This window comes from Mytilus galloprovincialis, chromosome 4, assembly GCF_965363235.1.
Source record: "Mytilus galloprovincialis chromosome 4, xbMytGall1.hap1.1, whole genome shotgun sequence".
Taxonomy (NCBI): Eukaryota; Metazoa; Mollusca; class Bivalvia; order Mytilida; family Mytilidae; genus Mytilus; species Mytilus galloprovincialis.
Window position 1 is genome coordinate 46,349,138 of NC_134841.1, and position 24,377 is coordinate 46,373,514.

Here is a 24,377-nt window from a genome sequence, read left to right on the forward strand (position 1 = left end):
GTGACATATTTTCTACTTTAAATTAAAATAAAAATATTAGAAATTTATAAAGTTTTGGTTTGACATTAAAGATCTTAAATTCATTTCATAAAACAAATATCAATGCTGCTGACAGAGTTATTCGTTATTAAAGTTGAGTTACCATTACATGTTATTACTTTATAGTGTCGTAAAAGATTCCCCAAACTATTTCATTGATGTGATGATACATTTATTTTATCTCAATGTTATGAAAGTTAATAATCAAAAAGGTGTTAATATAAAAAGACTTTCACATTTCATTTCCATGGTTACAACTCATACGTAATATAAGACAGCAGATTTTTTTTCAAAATATCTATCCGCTCTTACAGATACATCAATGACATTTGCCAAATTTGCTTCTTTAGAATTTTCTGTAATAACGACACTAAGTTATCCGAGCGACTGCTTTACGTCTATTGATTTTCTAATGCTAAATAATTAAGTTTGAATTCAACTCGTATGTTGGTGTATTGGGATTTGATGTCGCAAAACAAAAGTCATTTGTAATACCTTTACTGACGAAAGAGCGGTATTGGTTTTATATATACGTTGCATTTATTACACAATCAAAACGCGATCTGTTAGATAGGAGTTGTTTAGTGAAATACTTATTGGGAATTTTAATTTCTGTAAGATAAGAAGGTAAAGTATTCTAGGTTATTATACAATTACTATGTTAACTCAAGAACATTTGGTTACAAAATTATTTTCGTAGAATTTGTAAATCTATCAGAATAGTTTAATAGAGATGTAAAGATTACTGTTTAATTGCTTTTTAATGAATTGGATACGTTGTCGTTGAATTTCGTAAATTTTGTGCTTATGAAATTGAATAAAATTTTTGATACTTCGAACTAAAATGTACTAATATTTGATATTAGTAGTTATATTATTTATAAAATCATTTTTTTTCAATTTTTTGGTATAAAAGGGATTAAAATTTGATATTAACCAGTTAATGTTTACTGATCTGTAGGGTTGATGTTAAATATAGGTTCATTGTAATACGTATCGTTCTCTTTACCTGTTTCATAAGTCCAATAAATGATTATAAGAGACATATATGTTTAGTATGGTGCATATGAGGATCTAAAGAGAACATATGCTAGTAGCTAAGGGCTGGTCACACATTATTAGGTAAAAGAGGGACGAACGATACCAGAGGGAAAGTCAAACTTAATGGTATATAATGATACCCTGAATTCCTGTATTCATCCAACAAAAGAAATGTTATACGTTAGAGAAACATATTCAATTATGTATTGTTGAAACATAGGTATTGCTGGGGAGTCATCGTTACATTTTCCTAGCTCGACTGAAAAATTGTAACTCGGGTACGATATCATTATAACCACTCATCATTATGTCGCTGAAAAAGGGCATTATAAGTATTTAAGATAGCATGTTCAGTGTTTTATGGCTGCTTTAATGTTGTAAAGAAACCGGGAGTAACAAAGAAGGCTATCCAACATTGAACACTTCAATTTATCTTTAAATCAGCAAAAAGCATAAGAAAGCAATCCCAGAGTGTTTTGAATACAGGCGATTAATTTTACTCGTTGATTTCATCTTGATAGGGGTAGTACCTGTATCTATCTTGAGCACAATCTATTTGAAGCTAATAAATCCCATAATCAATCTTCTGTCAGACACGAGGAAACACATCTTTTATTTATGTGTTTTGTGTCATCGAATTAGAGAAGTCTAAGATCCAAACAAGGACAACTGCTAGATTCGAAAGGAATTATAAGAAGACCTGAACTAATTATTTTAATGAATTTAATTAATCACTCTATGATCATATTTTCTTCAAAATAAATAGAAATCTGTTTTTTATTTCCTTCTTTAAATGAACGAAAGTGTCCTCACCTCTTTTTCCTCATTTTTACTTCGTGATTTTACAATTTTTTGAAAACATTTCGAAATTATATCACATATACATAGATAATTTATGGAGTACGTGTGTTTGATGCCACCAGCTGGAATCTTAAATTACATATTATTTCACACCAGTCAATGTGTATGGTAATAGAACTAATTAAAATTCACACGTTTAGGAGTAATCCTTGAAATTGTTTTTGTTTTGTTTTAGGGACAGGTGACTTGTTATCTAGTGGTTGTATTTGGTTTCTGTTAAGTTCTATATTTGTTTTCGTTGATCTGTAGTAGTTTTAATTTATACAGTTGCGTTTTGTGCTTTAAATAATTCAACATTTGGTCGTTCTTGGACCTTTTATGGCTTACTTTGTTAGATGGTTTAATATGGAATTTGCTAGTTGTTGAAGGCGTATGGTGACCAAAATGTGTTTTCATCTTAGTCCTTTTATCTGTATAGATAATTGTTTCAATGTATTGTAGCAATCATGCCTCACTTCTTTATTTTGAAATCACAGATAAGTAAGAGAACAGTTCAGTTTTCATACAATTTTTTAATTCTCATAAACATAATGTTACAGATAAATTAGTTATCAATAGAATTATGATAATACAATATTAATAATGGTTTGATATTTTTGCCAATAAAATTGGAAAGCTTAATTTGGTAAACAAATATCTGTCCTCGGCGTACAGCAATCACCAATCAATCAATCAATCAATCAATCAATCAATCAATCAATCAATCAATTAATGTTGACATGTCCATAGAATTGTTCTGTGGATGCGATTTTTGCTAGTAGGATGTGACAATAACGGCATTGGGAAACATGTTTAAATGCAATAATGTCAATGTATGGAAGGCACGAAACAACCTGTTCTTATTAATTAATTTCATCTATTTTTAATTTTAGTAAAAAAAATATCATTCTGCTATTTTATTGGTTTACTGATTGAATTCGAAAAACGTATCATCATTTTTCCCCCAGAAATAATAACTTGCCTCTGATCATTGTGTTGATTATATGAATATTTAACAGCATTTGTGGTGAATATTCGATCAAAAAGTAAAACTAGAAGGCACGATAATGTCAATGTGAATTTTATAACGTTCCTTTTGTTTCTTAACATTCAATTTGTACTCGATATTAAACATAAATAAAAAATAATAGAACTGTGTAACTGATAGATAGTTAAAGTATCATATACAATTGATTTTTCGTTTGTTTGAGGTCGATATATGTTTACCTATTTATACTGTATCATTTACGTTACAACTAATTGAATAAAGACAAGTCATGTTTGTATTTGTATAGAATTGTCCTGATGGTATTATAAAGACTTAAAGATGGCATCCTCAATAACAAGTTTAGTACATCCAAGCTGCACTCAGAGGTATGTTAATTTTATACGTATTTACATTAAATGGTTAGCATACTCTCTAATTCCAGCGAATACCATGTATGTTTTCATTTTGAACTAAGTTCTGTTTGGGAAAAAAGGAAATAATTTAATTTGCAGAGATTTAATGGAATAAAAGTTAATTCTTTCAATCGTATTCAATTTCAATTCATTTTACGATCACTTGTCAAATATTAGAAACAGATTGAAAACTTGCAAGATCAGTTGATTATTAGATTAATTTAATAAAGCATTTTAATTTGAATTTGTAATTAATCAGACAGCAGTTGCAAAAACAAAATCAAGATATAATTGTAAAATTACTGGGTCGAAAAAACTTAAAAAATTAAAACAGTCAACAAAAAATGGAATCTTGTTCGATGTTTTCTAGATGAATCTATGAACACACATTACATCTAAAATCTAAAATGAACTCAATTTCATTAAGTACAAACGAACGCAGTTTAATTGACACATTGTTTATGATTATTGGTAATAGATACAGGAATATACAGGGGTGATTTGTTTTAGGTGTTCCCTGAAAAGGAGAAGATCGCACAGATCATCAAAGTACACAAGTAATGAAGCTATGAAAGGTAACATATAAATTATATACACTAGATAAAATTATAATTAGGCAGTTTCAGATAGATTTCTTTTGATGTTGGTTGGTCTTTTTTTTCGCATCTACATGGACACACCATGTACATTTATAAGTTATAGAGTTAGGTCCGCTTCATTTCTTTCTTATTGTCTTGGCATTGAAACATTTTAAGGTTGAACAAGTGTTTTCGGTGTTCATGAGTTTGGCGTGTACACCTGTAGTGTCCTATCATTCATATTAAATCGGTTATCAGATAACTATACAATCATATTAAATCAATCTAAATGAGTACTTTTAATAGCAATTACCATTTCAAGGCAATTCAATTAAATCTTTTTGTACTTTACAACGCCATTAATAATATAAGAGGCTCTAGATGTGGTTCTTCATTTTTTTGTACTTTAATTGTCAGACCATATTTTTCTAATCTTTATATATTTTGCCTTTTTTCACCTATCTGTACATTTCAACACTTATTCATCATATATTTTTTATTGTTGTGGCCTTCTTTTCTCTTTTCCCTAGTCTTTATTCATTTATCTGCACCGTTAGCCCATTATTCTTTTTTGTAAACCCTTTTAAGTTCCTCGAAGGTATAGACGAAGGGTGATAATGGAGCACCTGATTATTTCTCTTCAAGCTAAGTTAAAAAAAGATGTACGTAAACAACATATTTAATGTGTATACACGAAGCAAAAACCTTACTCAGTAACAAATATATCCCTTTGAAATAAATAAAACGAGATGTGGTATGATATCCAATGTGACAGCTATAACAAGGACTTGAAAATTAATGTGTGAATAACTACAAATAGCTCTGTGGTCTTTGACATTGAGAAAGAAAATATCAAAAAAGGCCTCGGTACATGTTTACTAATTAATGTGAAACAATTCAAGTAAGAGAAAAAAACAACAACATGATTTGTATTTAAACAATGACAGAAAACCAAATATGACAGACACCGACCAGTGACACCTACTGGTGTACAGGTTATATGATTTGCACAGGCAGTGGCTGTTAGGCACACAAAACATATCGCTGGGTTTTACAAGCTTTTGAGCGCTAAAGCCTCTCACTTTGACAGATGTGATATAACACAACATAAAAACAAACTGGTAGTTTCAGTTTTCAAGGGCATGACACATCAGATTTATATTAAGCACAAAAACAAATAACAAAAATAACAAAAAATAACAAAGTATGCATAGACACTGATGACTAATAAATAAAATCATGTTTTCTCAAACAAGAATGTCAATCAGTTCACCTCCAACTAATTGAGTGTAAAAACATCAAAAGTATGCTCTTATGCAATAACTCCATATAAGTAATAATACACGATGAAGGATCAGAACTAGTGTTAATACCTGAATAGCAATATCATGTTGTTTGAAATATGTATTAAACTGATAAAACAAAAGCAACATTCAATGATCTAACTGCAGTGCTAAATTGATACACTCAAGAATGAGTGTATTTTGATGAATAAATACGTTTACACAGATTGCTTCATCAGTTTCGACCTGTTACAATCATTTTCGTAAATCTATGTGTTGTAAGATTTTACGGGTACAGCTAAACTACCAAACCAAATCAACGAAATCAGCTCGTCTCCATTTATTTTTATTTTTATTCCTTGCTTCAGATAGTGTTCGTCTTGGCGATAACGTAACGAGCAGGCATCTTGGTAAACAAATTGCCTTTGTAATAAGTTTTTCAAGCTATGTACTAGGCCATCTGAAGAGGTCAGTTTTTAAATTTGTATAAGGTATTGCGGTAAAAACACTTCTATAAGTTTTACTTTTCTTTTTACAGGTGAAGAACATTGGACTAAAGTTCTCCAGACAAAAGAACAAACTGCATTTTATAAAAACAGATGTGCTTGTAAAAAATCGCCAAATTTAAATAGTTTAGTTCGTCATCGGTCGGAAGGAGCTGAAAATATATTTCCTTCAGTTTTTCGACGATTCTATTTATGGATAAATTCTAGAGTAAAATCACACAGTACACATGATCATGACAAAGTTTTCATACCGGAAATACAGACACTATCAGGATCTGACTCCGGATGCGAAACAGATATAATATCAAATACACATCCGGTCTTGATACGAACTCAAAAACTACAACTTGACCTAATTAGCATAAACGATGCAGACGATCCAAACTATGTATATATTAGAAATAATAAATCAGCTGACGCCTCACCATCGCTTCATCCATTTTCATCTATTCATAACTCATTTTCCAATATTAATGAAGTACTTACCGATGACAATAAAAAGAATTTTTTGACACTCAGCGTGGGAGAATCTGGTAGCCGACAGAATTTAACCGTTACGAGAAGTGCACCTTCACAAAGTCAACGAACATCACGCGTGGCTGAACCAGTTTGTAAAATCAAACCATATCACACTTGGCCTCTTTCGAGAAAAGTTCTGGAACAGAAAGGTACGTTTATTAATAACTAATGTATGAAAATAATTGCATATATGCATGTAAATTTGTCGTTCCTTTAAATAAACTTATTCTAAAAGGTTACCTATTCAACTCTGTAATAAGATCATTGAATATTGTTTTTATTGGTATAAATATTGATTTTGTTATCAGTAAATTAAAAACCAACTAAATATTACTAGTATGTTATATGCATATACACATTCATGTATATACAATCTGTCGATACCTGTAACTTGGCATTGCACAAGGTCATGTTTTTCTCTGGCTGTTTATGACGTCTTTACACTAAATCCATTGGATGTTGGATGTGTACGGATTGATAGTTTAGTCTTAGCTGCATGATTTTTTTTATTAGTTGTTAGTGGCTTTGAGCTAGCTGTCATATAACTGCTTGTACTCTCAGATCTGTTCATTGTGTCTTTTGGTGTCGGGATGTATAAGTACCGGGCCACGTCCACTTGTATTTTTGTCAATCTGATGAGTTAAGCCTTTTTCAACTTATTTTTATAGTTCGTTCGTATGTTGTACTGTTATACCACTGTCCCAGGTTAGGGGCGGGTTGGGGTCCCGCTAACATGTTTAACCCCGCCACATTATTTATGTATGTGCCTGTACCAAGTCAGGAGCCTGTAATTCAGTGGTTGTCGTTTGTTTATGTGTTACATATTTGTTTTTCGTTCATTTTTTTTTTTTTTTTTTTTACATTAATAAGGCCGTTAGTTTTCTCGTTTGAAGGCCGTACGGTGACCTATAGTTGTTAATGTCTGTGTCATTTTGATCTTTTGTGGATAGTTGTTTCATTGGCAATCATACCACATCTTCTTTTTTATATATGTTACATGTATATCATTATTTTTTTTTATCATAATGCGAAGAACAGAGAGTGTTAGATAACTTAGGAAAGATATCACCTAAGACAGTTGAACTGGAGGGGCGAATCGGTTCGAACGAAATTGCCGCATGTAATCTAATTTTCTTAGTGAAAGTGTGGATACAGAATAATATATTTAAGCAAACATTCTTAATTTTAACATTAATCCCGAATTTGCTTGACATTTTAGACTTTGAAAGTCGAATAGACAACAGGGAAAAACCTATATGTGTCTACCATAAGTTTTTAGACAACATAAATCTGGCAGTTCTGCCTATAGCCTATACTATATAGTAGTATAGGGCTCAGAAACTTGCTTTCATGAAGATATTTTGAGATATGTGTCATGTACACGGAAATAGGTATCATACGATTGTTTTGCAGAGGTGGAACGAGAGATATCATTCTTAAGAAACGCTTACAAAACTTATCAGAGAAAAATCCATGTTCATCATTTCAGTTAGGTTTGGTTTTTCTTAATAAAGCTAAACATCAAATAAGAAAAGAAAAAAAACGATAATTCCTATGTTAGATTTGAGATTTTCAAACATTTTGGCTTGCAGCAACACAGAAGAGACATGAAAGGATGCAATGTGCATCTGGTGGAGTAAAATGAGAACCATTAATATTATCAATTAGTTTTGTATTACGTGTGTATTTAAACTACTACTTGTAACATCCTTAATCTGTGTTATCATAAGTGTACGCATGCAGGTTTCTAAGTATTCTTGTAAATATGTAATTTTCATGTATGCTTTAAAGATTTTTTTCTTTTAGAAGAAGAAAAGAGTACTGTGTTTGATAATTTAGAAAACCGTTCTATGTACCGGTAAGCATATTATAGTCCAAGTTAGAATCAGATGTATTAAAATCTCGAAAAAAAATCATTCTATTTCAATTCAATCTGGTGCATTATACTCATATGTTTCTTCCACATACACCGATTCTCTGAGTTATGTTACATTTGTACCTGATCTCATGGTTTTCTTTGACAATACTTGACGTAAATGATGATAAATACCAATAAATGCGTCTCATATCAAACACTCGGGATCTTTCTTGACCATTGCTCTATTTATTTTTTCGAATAGGGAGGTTAATGATCATTGCAACAGCAACCAATAAAAACTTTAAAACCGGGTTTACTTTTTGAGTTTAAAAAATATGTCATAAGTTATATTAACAGCAAGACATTTAGTTGATGAAAATGACAAAATCAATTCAAATACTGAAAAATTAGTCCAAGAGATCAGCGAATAAAACTTTACAGATTATAAATACTAAAGGATGATTTTATAACACACCATGCAACTACGTGTAAATACAATTTATTTTACCTCCTATAGGTTTATGGGGATATGATTGGTTAACGGACTACACGTGGTGACTCTATATATTTGGTATAGGGTGCCTTAAAAATACATTGTTAGTTACAATATAGTGTCAGTAACCATATGGGATTAGTAAGGAGTTACTTCCCTTTCTAAACAAACAAAAATCTGAAAGGTTGACACAGACAGACGTAGACATAGATAATGAACGATGGAAATACATTAATAAAAAAATTAAAAGCTAAAACGTTTTTATTGTTGGCGTTTGTTTTTTGCATAGACAAACGGAAGTAGGTTCTTAAACTTGTTAAAACTAAGTATTGAAGACTTGATGCCACATGTGAAGACAGTCGGTAACATAACTTCGTTACACGGTGTGCTAGTGACCTAATACGATATTATGGGGTCATTAATTAAATTCCATATAGGGATTCGAGCTTCGAATATCGAATTTACTGACCCCGTATATATCGTAATAGGTCACTAACATACCATGTAACTCATGCATGTAATATATGTGCGCTGTAAAACATATCTTGTAAATTTCAACACTGTATCTTCATAAATATTGTTATTACTTTTAGAAATCCGTCTGCAGAAGATCTCACAAACCTGAAGGAATTTTCTATTCCATACGAAGACCTTGAATTTACCACGTGTTTTCGGACTGGCAGAGATCGGGTCATTTACCGGTAAGATAAAGAATTTCTGTTGTACAATATACTAGTTATTTTGCTTCAATTACCTTTTAAAAACATTCATTCAAATTATAATGCGTAAAAATGACATCGGACAATTAAGTAGAAAGGTAATGTTTCTTTTCCGTGTGAAATGTTGACAGTTACCAATAACACCACGTTGATTTCTGAAAGGTTATTGTTTCTTATTGTGCTAACTTTTAAATTGAGATTGGAAAAAACGGGAAATGTCACACAGAGAAAACAATCTAAGAGCAGAAAAAAACACAAGGCCAGCAATAGGTCTCCAACACAACGAAAGCATCCCGCACCCAGAGGCGGGTTTCAAATGGCTTCTAAACAAACACGTGTACTAGTTCAGCGAAAATGGACGTCACACTGTAATCCGAAACATATAAATGAACCAAATTTGAAATAAGAAATACGAGACTAGCATATGCCTTTTGTTTGCATCCGCTTTTTTAATATTTACGTGTTATGAATATTCAAACGATTACCAGCAAATTAATAAAATAATATTTTTCATTTCATTTATTCTTGAAAAATATTGCACGTCAGTGTACAGATAGTTCTATAGAATATAAAATATATAAACTTTTAATAATGGTAAATTTATGACAGAAAATAAAAAGGAAGGAAAGATAGTCATGTTAAAAACGATAACATAAAACATGGAAAAAATGATATTTTATGAAAAGAAACGTATGCAGTTTCAAAATATTTTGAATTAACCATTATGATTTTATTACAATGTCAATTTACATACACACAAAACATTAAATGCAACCGATTAACGTATTTGAACACATGACATTGATACTTTAGATCAAAACTGTGTTTACAAAACTAAAAAAAGCTTTCATAACAAAAAAATAATAATATTTTTAACTATTTTTTTTTAGATTGTATGCCACTTTTATATGATGTGAAATAACTCTTTTTTTTTAACATATTAAAACTGTTGTCTAAAGTATATATATCCCAGGTATTATCACAATAAGATGTGGTATGATTGTCAATAATAAAATTATCTCTCTGAGAACAAATGAAGTAGATGTTACCACCTTTGGTTAAATTAGTCGATTTTCCTAAGAGTACAAAGGTGTAGCTGTGTACAAGGAAGCTATGCGTTGTTTCGAAACTATAAATTCAAATTCATATAAACACAGAAGCGTTGTGTTCGTCATCATCCTATCTGTGTAATGAATCATTAGTGTCGTAGATGACCGGATATGTAGAAATGTTCCATTTGTTGAATATACTCACTCATAAAATTAGGAATGGAAATGGGGAATGTGTCAAAGAGACAACAACCTTGTTTCCTCGTTAATCATATGACCGGTTGTCACTAGCTTGTCAATTATTTGTACCATTTAAAACGACCAAACAGAGCCTACTTATATCTTTCCGTGGTATCTGAAGAAAACCACAGTACTCAGGGTTTTTGTGATGCTTACTCATTAATTTTCAATGTCTTATGGTCTACTGTTTGTATTTTCTTCATTTGTTTTGCTTTTACAATGTTTTTTTCTGTTTTTCTTTAAAATCCGGTACTTAATTGCCCGCTCTATGTAAACAGCTACTTTTGATAGCATTCACGATTATACATGTAAGACGCTTTCAAAATTGGGATTTAGTTTTTATCGAAGTATTTTTGCCCAAATGCACTCTGTTATGACTTTTTTTCTAGAACATTGCACAAACTTTTACAAAAAACGGATAATCCGGATTATATTTCAATTTTAAGAATATATATATATATATATATATATATATATATATATATATATATATATGACAATTTTGTCTATAATTATTATATAGAGGGAAATGGCATGGTGATGTCAACATACATTATTATGGCAGTTATACAGCTCTAGACTTCTGGCATTTGGTTACAAAGATGCAGCGAGTTCGTCACGAAAATGTTGCTTTATTTATGGGATCGTGTACAGATTTCAACAAATATTCCATTATTGAAAGGTATATTATTAACACATAATAGAATATAACATCAAGCAAATACATTATGTAATGCTGTAATCTAGATTTATTGAAAACATTAAGAAAAGTGAACAAAAATTAATGTCTAGGGATTATGTGATAAATATTTGAACTTTTAATTGATCGAAAACAAAATATATAATTACCTACATTGTAAATATTAAGCCTACACTCATGTCTTATGTTTCTCTGTTATAGCATACAAGATGGCGTGTCTTTATACGAGCATATACATATCCAGAAAGAAGTCTCAAGTATGCAGTCGAAAATACAGCTCCTACGACAGATCTCTCATGGGATGGGATATCTTCATGCAAAAGGCATAGTGGTGAAAAATCTTAATACAAGAAATATTTTTTTGTGTCCAAAGGCACGCGTCAGTGTTATGGATTATGGAATTGTGGAGCCACAACATGATAGGTAATTAGTATATAAGGAAAGTCGGACTGTATATAACTCTTTGTTTTAAAATAAACACCGGACCTGAAGGCATGATTCTAAGAAGAAAAGAAAACATCAATTTACCTTCCTGAAAAAAATGCTCTGCAATCGGTCTATAATGAACCTTGGCTTAAAGTTAAATGGTAGTTGTATTGAAAGCAACTATAACAATCAGAATGAAAAAAATCTCAAAGTACAAATCTTCAAGAAGTATAAAAACAGGTTTTTTTCGAATGTTAAAATAATCTTGTTTAAATATTATGCGTGTAACTTTATAGATATGCTATAGAATTATTCACGTGTTGCTTATTCTTTCGACGAACCTTTTTTGATTAGTTTAAATAACAATTGATTTCAAGAGTGTGTTTTTCCTTATCGTTTTTTTCTAATATTCAATATAATGTCGAATTTTTAATTTCCATCAAATGTTGCTGCCTTTTATTTATCAGACAAAAGAATGAAATGTTTTTTCATGTTTTCATTGTATTCTTAGAGAGGGATTAGCTTGTGTACCAAGAGGATATCTTACATACATGGCTCCTGAAATTCTACGTACATTGATGATTGATCCGCCCATTATTTACATGAAGGCCGAATGCACAAAAGAATCCGACGTTTTTGCTTTCGGGTGAGTATTATAGTCAGACTTTCAGGTGCGACTATCAGACTATCAGACTATCAGACTATCATATCAAATTTAAGATGATATTTTATATCATTGTTTGCAAAATTTTGAATGTAGTAAACTGAGCATGTTGAAAGCAAGAAAAGACTACATTACATCTTCGGATTTCAAATGTTTGACTTTGAGCGTTACTGATGAAAGTAAGTACCGAAAAGCGCTTCGGACGCAAGGAATTATTAAACGTGTTGTTTTCATTTTTTTTTTAAACTTGGAAACGTTTAATATATAAAAACTTTAGTTTTGTTTTTCGTATATGTATATACATATGTTTTCCAATGAGACAACTCTCCACAAGAAACAAAGTGCCACAGAAATTTGCAATTATAGGTCACCGTACGGCCTTCAACAGTAAGCAAAGCCCTACCGCATAGTCAGCTATAAAGCCCCCAAAATGACAAATGTAAAACAATTCAAACGAGAAAAACTAACGGCCTAAATTATGTGCTACATGTAAATAATGAACTAAAATAAAATGTTACACAGCAACAAACGACACCAACTTAATTACAGGCTCATGTGAAATAGAATGCATGAATGTGACTCAAAAGAAAACACAAAAATGTATAGTTTAGGAAATGTTTTTATTCGAACAATTTTTCTGGCTTTCAAATATACTATGTACTGTGTGTAGACAATTTCTTGGTATAGTTTCAAAATCAAATTTGGAAAGTGTATTGGATTAAAATCAGCTTCAAAGAAATAAAAGTCGATTGAGCCAATACCTGTTTCTAAATGCGTTTCTTATAATCTGTCAATTTCATAAAGTTTGCGTTTCAAGTGCGATTATTGAACTTCTAATTTGATTTGTAAAGGGGAAATTTTCCAGATGTGTTCTTTTCAGCGTCAACCAGACGGGCCTTAAGGGATAAGAAATAAAAAATGTTGATTTCAATTTCTTAAGGGGACTATTTTTTAGTCTGGATAACATCAATCTGTGTAGAAAAATACTCCTGAAAGAATATCAATTGTTTCATATTTTACTTGTCAATGTTTCTAGGCAATAAATGATGTTTCAAATGTACTAAAAACTCGTCAAAATTACCAAACTAATGATTAAGCACATCAAAATAGTCTCATCTACAAATGACTTATCAGTGGTGTTCGAATTAATAGAGCTGGAAGACAAAATAGCGCATTTAAAAACTAATAGTCTAGTCAAAATAGATGAAAAATGTGGCCAACCTCAAAAAAATTGCAACAGAATTTGTTTTGGTATTTTTCAAATCTAAAAGGCTTTCTTTGTAACATACTAAAAGTCTACCAAGATATCTGAGTGGGAAAATGGATTTTTTGGGTGAAAAATAGCAAAATTTGACAAAAATAGTGAAAAACTGGGAAAAGCTTGTTAAACATTCATTTTTGATGATAATAATTTCAAATCAAAAGTTTCACAACAGGTTATACTGTGTTTATGAAATATTATAATAAAAAAATAGTTTTTGTTTTATAAACATGAAATTTTAGGTGAAAACATCCGATTTTTGTTGGAATTTGAGATCTTCAAAGCATGAATTGATTACCAACAGGACTGGAAAAATATGAATATTGGTAATAGAGGTTCATTTGATAGTTCACAAAAGACAAAAACCTTTATTCTAATCATTCCAAAACTTAACAGCAATTTTTAATAGGGTAAATGGTGATTTTGGGTAAAATATAGCAAAATCATCAAAAAATCGTTAAAAACTGGAAAAACACCAATTTGGAATTTTAACTGTTTTTAAATCACTCCAAAAATTTTTAAAAATGCAAATCGTAATAGAATTAATCAGATCAAACAAAATTCATTGTAAAACAAATTTGTAAATAACTGATTTTGTGTTAAAAAAAAAAAAAAGAAGCAAAATTTGGCCCAAAATTGACAAAAGCTAGAAAAAAATGACAAAATTCATAGTTTTTTCAGAAATCAATTAAGATCTCAGATACGATTAATTTATATTCTTTATATGAAAAAGTGCAATGCTTAGATTCATACTCATTTAACCAACAAGAGATGTTAAGCGAACATCATAGATTTGTTGACCATGCATAATGAGAGGTAAAAAAGTATCATTGACCAAAACGGATGATTTAAAAGTAAATGACAAGATACGTGGAAACATTTTTGTTAAAGATTATTCCATAATTTTTTGTATACAACAAATACCTTTTCATCAGTAAAGTCAGATTCAGCAATGGGAACAGTATTAGAAAAACTCAAACCACAACATTCACCGCATCCTACCGACCATTTTGTCTACAGACACATCATTTGCATCTTAGAATGTTAAAACTTTTATCAATTGCAGGAGGAAGTTCAATCAAAATTGGACGAAGTTTTCCACGTGAAGTTTACTAACCATTGTCTGCATGGTCTGTCGGATCTATGTCAACTCCTTCTTACATCCATTTTTGGCACAGATAATACATTCGAAGACTATGAAATTACCCTGAATCAGATGCTTCTTTTCCTGTTTTGATGATATCTGCTTTAATAAAGCATTATTCATTAAAACTTGACATGCGTTTTCAGATATCCTTGGTTAAGTGTTTTTAAAACATGTCTTTACTTACTTAGTCCTTGCTATGCCTTATGGCACATAGGGCAAGGACAATCATTAGAGTTTTTGCGTATAACATGACAAAGCCACCTCCAGCTTTTTTATATCGGCAAAGTCTCCATGTCCTTGGTGCTGGTCATCTCATGTAGGTCTTTGTTGGAGATTTTGTTTGGCCAGAATATTTTCATTATTTTCCTCAGACATCTGTTATAGTAGCTGGAGAGCCTGTTGATATCTTTCTCAGTCATTCTCCGGCTCTCTGAGCCATATAGGGGTACAGAAAGAACACAGCTGTTATAGAGCCTGATATTGATCTTCTGTGAAAAGGCTGTTGTTTTCCAGATGTTGCCTAGTCTAATGAATGCGGATCTAGCTTTTCCTATTCTGATCTTTATATCTCTTTCAGCACCACTTTCTGTTATTATACAACTGCCTAGATAAATAAATGAATCTACTGTGTCCAGCTGTTTTCCTTCTATAAATATGATAGGATGTCTTTCTGTATTGAGGAACACTAGCTTTGTCTTTTTGGCATTGATCTTAAGTCCAATCATTTTAGCTATTTCTTCTAGCTTTTTGGTCTTCTCTTTCATATGGTCTTTGGTATGGGATAAAAGTGCTAAATCATCAGCATAGTCTGTGTCCTGTGGTACAAAGTGTCCATCTCAATCCATTGTTACTTTCTGCTGGGGTTGTTCTCATTACCCAATCAATAGCAATTATGAACAGCACAGATGACATAAGACATCCTTGTCTTACTCCTGATTTTACAAGGAAACTAGTGTCAGCTTCATAGTTGATGGTTCTTGAGAAATTTGTATAGACCTGCTTGATGAGATGCACTATCTTACCTGGTATTCCATAGTTTCTCAGAACTAACATAAAGACTTTCCCGGTGTAAGCTGTCAAACGCTTTCTCGAAGTCCACAAAATTTACTAGTAGATTTCTCTGCAACTCATGACACTGTTCTCAGTTGTTACATAGGACCAATATGTGGTCTATGCAGCCTCTACCTTTTCTGAAACGCGCTTGTTCTTGTCATAATTTCATATCAACAGCCTCTATAATTCTTGATATTAAAATTATGCAGAAGACCTTACTTGGAATGGATAGTAAGGTGATTCCTCTCCAAATATTGCAGTATGTTAAGTCTCCTGATTTTGGTATTGTTATGATGTTGCCTTCAGACCAACTGTTAGGAATAACAGCTTGCTCCCATATTTTCTTGAATACTGGGTGTACAGTATCTGCTGCTAGCACTGTATCTATCTTAAAAAGTTCTGCATTTAGTTGGTCTATGCCAGGTGACTTTGTGTTTTTCAAGCTTTTAATGGCTGCCTGTATTTCTTGTTTTGAAGGTGGATCTGTGTCTATTTCAAGGTCTAAGGGTGCCTCAGGGAAAATTGCTAGATTATCTGGTTCTTTTCTATTAAGATCATCTTGAAAATGTTCCTTCCATCTCAAATATTGATCTCGCTCTGTTGTTAGCATATCGTTGTTTTTGTATTGGCATATCAATTTTAGCTTTTTTATCATTTAGTTGTTTAGTTACTGTGGATTCATTTATTTTCGTGAATTGCTGAAAACTTGCATTTTGTGGATATTTGATTTCATGGTTCTGCCGGTCTCTGTATACAAAGCCCATTGGTATTATGCTATTCTTTGAATATTTGAATTCGTGGTGCATATGTACCCACGAAACCCACAAAATTAGTTTCCAACGAATAATAATGAATCCACAGTACTTGATAAATCTGTCCCATTCTCTGATTCACCCATTCCTCTGCCCCTGGTTAGACCTCCACAAGATTTGACTCTTTTCATCAATATTTGTTCTACAGTCGAATCTGTAGAAAGACTACTGCAAAAACGGTCTGTTGTATGTAGTATTGATGAAGAAAAAAATCTATTATCCATTACTAAAGAGGAACTTTTCATGTCAAACAGTCAAAACAAACAAGCTCGTTGGTTTTCCCGTTTGAATGGTTTTACACTAATAATTTTGGGGCCCTTTATAGCTTGTTGTTTGGTGTGAGCCAAGGCTCCGTGTTGAAGGCCGTACATTGACCTATAATGGTTTACTTTTATAAATTGTTATTTGGATGGAGAGTAATGTCTCATTGGCACTCACACCACATCTTCCTATATCTTATGAACGTGCTTTGGGACAAGCTAAAAGATAATAACATTAGATGTCAGAATGCAACTGGTGATGCAGATTGTGAAAACAGCTTTGGATTGTGCTTTGTCTTGAGTAGTCATAGTAAATGGTGAAGATACGGATCTATTAGTGTTACTTATTCATCATGTTAATCAGCAGTGCAAACGGGTTATTTTTAAATCTGAATAAATGACAATCAACCAAAAAAATTAAAATATGGAACATAAAACGGTCTAAAGAATTTCTTGGGGATGATGTTTGTAATTTGTTGCTCTTTTTGAATTCTATAACAGGTTGTGACTCATCATCTAGGCTTTTTGGAATAAGCAAAGGACTTCCATTAAGATCAAGTTTTCATGAATAAGGCTTCATTAAAGCAAATATCATCAAAGCAGGAGAAGAAGTGCTCACATGTTTATATGGAGGACTTCCTCCAGAAGGACTTGACATTCTTCTCTGGAGAAAATTCAAATCTATAGTAATTACTGGAAACACATTGGTTCAGGTGAAAAGTTTACCACCAACATCAGATTCAGTGCAATTTCATAGCCTTCAAGTGTATTATCAGAAGAAGTTGACATAGATCCTACAGACCATGCAGACTATGGTTGGGAAATCAAACATGGAAGACTTTGTACAATTTTATGGAACTTCCACCTACTCCTGATAAGCTTCTTAACATTTAAATATAAGATGCAACTGTAAACAAACTGTGACACCAAATGATGTGTCTGTTGAAAAAATGGTTTCTGAAAAATATAAATTGTATTTTTTTCCACTTTTTGACGATTTTAGACAAATTTAGCTTTTTTCACCAAAAACAGTTATTTTACTATTGTTTTACAATGAATTTTGTTTGATCTGATTATAACTATATTAAGATTTCCGTTTTTCTATTTTGGAGTGATTCAAAAACAGTTAAAACTCCAAATTGGTGTTTTTCCAGTTTTTAACGATTTTTGATTGATTTTACTATATTTTACTCAAAATCATCATTTACCCAAGAAGGAATTGCTGTAAAGTTTACGAATGATTAAAATAAAGGTTTCTGTCTTTTTTAAAGAATAAAATGAACTTCTATTACCATTTTTTATATTTTCCTGTCTGTTTTGGTAATCAATTCACACTACGTGAATCTCAAATTCCAACAAAATTTGGATGTTTTCACCTAAAATTTCATGTTTATAAAAAAAAACTATTTTTTTGTTATTTCATTTCATAAACACTGTATAAACTGTTCTAAAACTTTTGATTTGAAATAATTATCATCAAAAATGAATGTTTAACAAGCTTTTCCCAGTTTTTCGCTATTTTTGACAAATTTTGCTATTTTTCACCCAAAAAAATACATGTTCCCACTCAGATATCTTGGTAGACTTTTGGTATGTTACAAAGAAAGCCATTTTGAATTGAAAAATACCAAAACAAATTCTGTTGCAATTTTTTTGAGGTCAAATGCTATTTTGACTAGACTATAACATTTTTCAAGAATATACGACTAAATATATTGACTTACATTATACAGAATAATTATTGACTAAAACAATTACTTTAACCAAATCCAGTGTGCAGTCTTTCTAATCGTTTTATGAACATCTGTGTGTTTAAAATTTGCACATGCAAGATTTGGAAGGTTGAACAGTGGGTCTGCTTAACTTGTCATTTCAATTCATAATGAGTATAATTATGTTTACCTATATATAAGACGGATATATTATTGCTTACCAATGAGACAATTCATGTACATGTATATATCAACCGAAGTCCAAATGACGGGAATTAAAGCAACTATATGTTACCGTGCCTTTAACAATGAACAAAACGTACACCATAAAGTCAGATATAAGAGGTCCTACATAACAACATATGAAACACCTTAAATGAATACACAATAATATGAAAATGTTGTGTACACATACTTGCATGTTGTTGTTCTACTTATATGTGTAGGACTCTAAAGTGTGATGGGGACGCTAAAGTACGATGGTCACGCTAAAGTGCGATGGTCTACGCTAAAGTGCAATGGTTCGCGAAAGGTTAGACGTCCGAAACGTAGTTGGATTATGACGTTAACAGTCGTACATACAAACAAAAAATGAACATGCCGGAAGATAGATTATGAATATTTGATTAACAACTTTTACACCAAATGTTCATGATTTACTAGTTATTGATTTAAACTTAACCGTTCTTTGTCGGATGAAGCACATTGTTTATTCTTATGGTGCTGGAAGAAGGACTTGTATCTTACAGTCGACCATTTTACTATATAAATATAAAGCAGTATACGCTTACTTATCCTGATCAAGTTATATTTGAAGCAAACGGAAACATTTGAATCATTGTTTTTGTGGCAGTTTACTTTGCGATCCTCGTTAAAATGCTGTCGACTTTGATGAAAGTAACGTCGGTAAAATAGAGATACTACATGTTTGCATGCATAAATTATAAATTATTTGCTCTAAAACATTAGTATGTTCTGTAATTTGTAGGAAAATACGGAAAAGGAGAAAGCTCGGCGAACATTGCCTTTCTCTCGCATTCAAATTAAATTGTATACTAATCAATGTTGCATATTCCAACAATGAACGAATTTTGTATTTGTTATTTACAATGACGACTGCATGGGAGGTTGTAACATGAGCGTGAACGGCAATCTACACTAATTATCCAAATATACAATAAGCTCCGAATTGTTAAAAAATCATTTTACATGAAATATAATATTTTGCGACAAATAAATTACCCTTTTAGAAATTATAACGTGGTCGGTCTTCTAAATTTAGAAACAATTATTTAAGACTACCGGTAAATTATAAAGCATATCACATATGTTATACGTTAGCATATTAGCTTTTGCAAAAATACTATTTTTTAACCTCGATGTTTTAATCCCTCGAATCTTACCCTTTTGGTCCATCGCACTTTAGCGTGATATACCATCGTAGTTTAGCGAACAAACAACCATCGCACTTTAGCTTGAGACACCATCGTACTTTAGCGTAGACCATCGCACTTTAGCGTGACCATCGCACTTTAGAGTACCATCGCACTTCAGAGTCCTACATATGTATTTTATTCTATCCTCTAACACTGGTTAATAAATTGTTGTTCTGCTTATTCTTATTTTATTTTATCTTCTTATAATGGTATATATATTCCAGGACCATAGTTTATGAATTGGTCACGTGGAGGTATCCATTTTTTGGACAGTTACCTGAATCTATTATATGGAGAATATGTACCAATCAATACGAAGAGATAGATAAAATAAAAAGTGCAAAGGCAATGAAGGTATTTTTTTAAATCTTAAATAAGAGGCCCTAATTTTCAGTAAAATTGATAGTGTAGGGCAGTTTAATACATTATAATGTTGATTCTGTAAGTTTTGTTGATTTTTTAATCACTTGTGTATCTTATTTGACTGTGGGTTTGTCCATAGCTAAAAAATACTTTGTCATTCTCTGAATTTATTTTTCTACCAAAAATGATAAATAATTTCTTAACTAGACCAAAAATACTTCATGATAAAACATAATATATCATATCTAACAGTTTAAAATATTGAACTTTATAAGTTTTATTTACATTGACAGCGTCTGATGGAACTGTGCTGGTCGTTTGATCCTGGAGACAGACCAAGTTTTGCTAACATCAGTAAAGACTTGAATAGAACGGTTAGTATATTCTGTTTCTGTACAACTTATAAAGTCATTGTTTTCAACTAAATATATATACCAACAATTAAACGAAATATTTTTTCTTTTCTGAATAATACGATTTATTTGTTTTGATTTCCCCCTTGGTACATTCTATTTTTTACACACATGTGACAGCTTTTGCATACATGTAACTATTTTAAGTCATTTTGATAAAAATACTTTTTAACCTTTTGAGAATATGTTAAGAAGAAATGGCTGCCGTGATGTACTTTCTAAATGCCCTTGACATCCGCTTATTATATTTCACTGCTAATGGCATGTTGTTAAAATCAAAATAAGTTTTGGCTTCTGAATAATGCAAACAGTCAATTTTCAAATATGTTCCATCTTTATTTCCTATGATAGTTTTATCTCTCATTTTTGCTATGATAATATTTCATTATATTTTCAATGTTATATTGATATTTGCAGATATCATTACACAAAAGACATAGTATATCGGAGCCAGACATTTTAAGTAGATTCGGCTCAATCAGTTGTTGCTAGAGAGACGATTTTTGTATTGACATCTATTACCGCTAACTGTTGTTTTCCCTTTTCTGTTTGTTTATGCATTATCATGAGAAATTTGAAACAATGTTGACAGTTTGAAATGTGATAAAACATATTGATTTGATTTACAGTTATGCAAACTTGTTAATTTCTTGTATTGATCAGCGGTAGTTTGAGAATTTCAGTATAAATATTTTATTAGAAAAATAATTAAAATTGAAATAACTCATAAATATATGCCATATCACAAAAATTAATATGTTAAAAAATGTCTTAAGGGGTTTTGTTAGTGTTCCGTGTACTACTAACTTACGACAGTTTAAGATGAATACGTATCAATATACTATAACGACTTCTAAAGATATTAAAAAGCTAAGACCATTTAAAAATCTAAAAGATCAAAATTAAGGTCAAAGTACTTTTGACTTAAAAGAGGGACGAAAGAAACCAGAGGGACAGTCAACATTCTGGTTTTATTATCTAGGGTGATAGTACAATCAATATTTTTTATTTACTATTTGCTCTCTTACAGTTTGAAATTATAAATGCTAACATGATCTGATGTCATATTTTTAAAAGGTCTGAGAGACATGGTTATCACAAATGACAGAGGTATATAAGCATTAGATTGGAAATTGAAATTGTTTTACTGCATTTGTAAAATATCAAACGTCCTTGTTATTTCCAAGTGATTCATGCAATCATGATAATTATTATTAATAACATATCGTCAAAATCATCTTAAAGTTAAAAGTATTGTTAAATTCATTTTGACTTCTAACCATTTTATCCTAAACAAGGGAAAATGAGACATGTATTCAGCCTTAAGAATCGTATAGTCATCAACATTGCCAAAGTTAGATGAGTAACATTGCGTGAAGTTAGTAATATGTACATTGAATATTTTTCGGACATCAGAATATCTAATCGTCACATTTACCAGTTGGATTTTGGATATGGTCGAACTATATATGATTACTTTATATTTTTTGTGTTCTAAATTGTCGTATAATAAAACGTTTAAAAATAAAAAGTAGAGCAGTCATAAGTAAAATAACAACAATACCGAACTCCAAGAGTCTTAGAAAACTTTTAAGATGAATTTGAAGAAGGTTTTAGAATATCTTTATACTACAGCATTTTCTGTTCATTTCATTAATATGTTAAGTAAATATTGTTGTAGATGGTTTGAAAATGCGCTTGGTATGCAAATAGACAATATAGAATGAAAATCATGAACATTTATTGACGCCATATTTCTTTTGCTTTTATTTCAACAACATATTATGAATATGCATATTTTACGTGTGAGTATTGTAATCTAAAGATCTCATTTTAAACGTTTCTATATGATGTTTAAGAACATATTGTTTGTTATTGTTTTCTTAAATAAATTTTATCAAATAAATATGATGTGTCTTATCGTTGTTTCAAAAAAGAAAAAAAATTAATATGCGTTTTATTGTGCCATTGTTAACGACCAACAGCGGTGACGATCATATTCATTATAAGCGGCAGATACAAAAGGGACACTCACAACTCATTAGCATGAACAAAAACTAAAATTGCCATGTGTTTCTGATTTGTTTAGAAGTTTCTGCTTCAAATGCTGCAACCGTCGTGATGCGAAAGTGAAAGTAAAAATTGAATTATATCAATGACACAGTAACCTTTAAGCAAAGATACAATACAGAAAACAAATAAACGACGACCAGCTACGGTCTTCAGGAACAACATCATAAACAAATGAAATTTTTCATGATATTCATAGTATTTACATATCTACCAAATTGTTATCAAAGGTACCAGGATTATAATTTAGTACGCCAGACGCGCGTTTCGTCTACATAAGACTCATTAGTGACGCTCATAGCATTGATAATCTACAATTCATAAAAGTTGTGCAAAATATGGCCAAGGTAATCTATGCCTGGGATAAGAAAATCCTTAGTTTTTTGAAATATTTAAAAGTTTTGTAAACAGGAAATTCATAAAAATGACCACATCATTGATATTCATGTCAACACTTCGTGGGCTGGTGATACCTTCGGCGACGAAACGTCCACCAGCAGTTTATCGACCCAGTGGTGTAAATAGTTATCAAAGGTACCAGGATTATAATTTAGTACGCCAGACGTGCGTTTTGTCTACATTAGACTCATCAGTGACGCTCATATCAAAATATTTATAAAGCCAAACAAATACAAAGTTGAAGAGCATTTAGGAACAAAAATTACAAAACGTTGTGCCAAATATGGCTAAGGTAAAACATATAATTCACTTAAGTACAAAACCATTTAATATAAACAAAATACAGGCAACAATCAACCAAACTAAAAAGGGTAGATTTGGGCTATAACAAGACAACAGCACAACTAAAGTGACAAGTAAAGGTCTACAGACAAGGCAATGTTTGATGTGATGTGATTATAACTATTGATTTAATTCACAGTGCTATATGCAGTAAATTAGAAAGGTCATCAAACATAATCAAATTTAATAGCCATCTATCTAATGAAATGATATAGCTATTACCTTATACAATCATAAATCTAACCTCCCAGCAAGAACCCATAACGCACACAAGAAAACAATAGAACAGTTTGAACTTTAATGGCAGAGTCACCTTTAGGATATAATCTCTAAAGATAAATTAAAAGATAATATGAATTTCAAAATCAACTTTGATTCTCCTTTATATCACATTTGATACACACTTTGACAAGTAATGTCTTTCAAAATATATTTTAATCTCTATTCAAATGAATAAAAAAAAATAAAGTTTTATTTCCTTTTTGAAAATACAATGCGCCGTTTTTTGTCTACAGTCCTGAATAAAACTTAATGATTAATAATTGTACGGTTTTACTATATTTCAACGAATTATAGTCACTGAATGTACAGTTTTTTTTTTAGCTTGCCATATTAAGTCAAACTGTCTCATATGAAACATACCTTTTTACGAAAAACTAAAATCACAAAAATACTGAACTCAGAGGAAAATCAAATCGGCAAGTCCATTATCACATGGCAAAATCAATAAAAATATCTTATCTGTAACTGTTG

The 24,377-nt window shown here is 31.1% G+C and overlaps 1 protein-coding gene across 1 annotated transcript; it reads left to right on the top strand.

The window, feature by feature from the left end:
* Nucleotides 1-393: 393 nt before the first annotated feature.
* Nucleotides 394-22,719, top strand: LOC143072273 (kinase suppressor of Ras 1-like). The gene is made up of 12 exons (XM_076247137.1): nucleotides 394-666; nucleotides 3,216-3,294; nucleotides 3,832-3,896; nucleotides 5,721-6,356; nucleotides 8,014-8,065; nucleotides 9,152-9,259; nucleotides 11,090-11,248; nucleotides 11,468-11,689; nucleotides 12,204-12,338; nucleotides 20,262-20,391; nucleotides 20,694-20,774; nucleotides 21,231-22,719. The coding sequence occupies exons 2-12, from the start codon at nucleotides 3,248-3,250 to the stop codon at nucleotides 21,303-21,305; spliced, it is 1,710 nt and encodes a 569-aa protein (XP_076103252.1). The 5' UTR covers nucleotides 394-666; nucleotides 3,216-3,247; the 3' UTR covers nucleotides 21,306-22,719.
* Nucleotides 22,720-24,377: the final 1,658 nt, after the last annotated feature.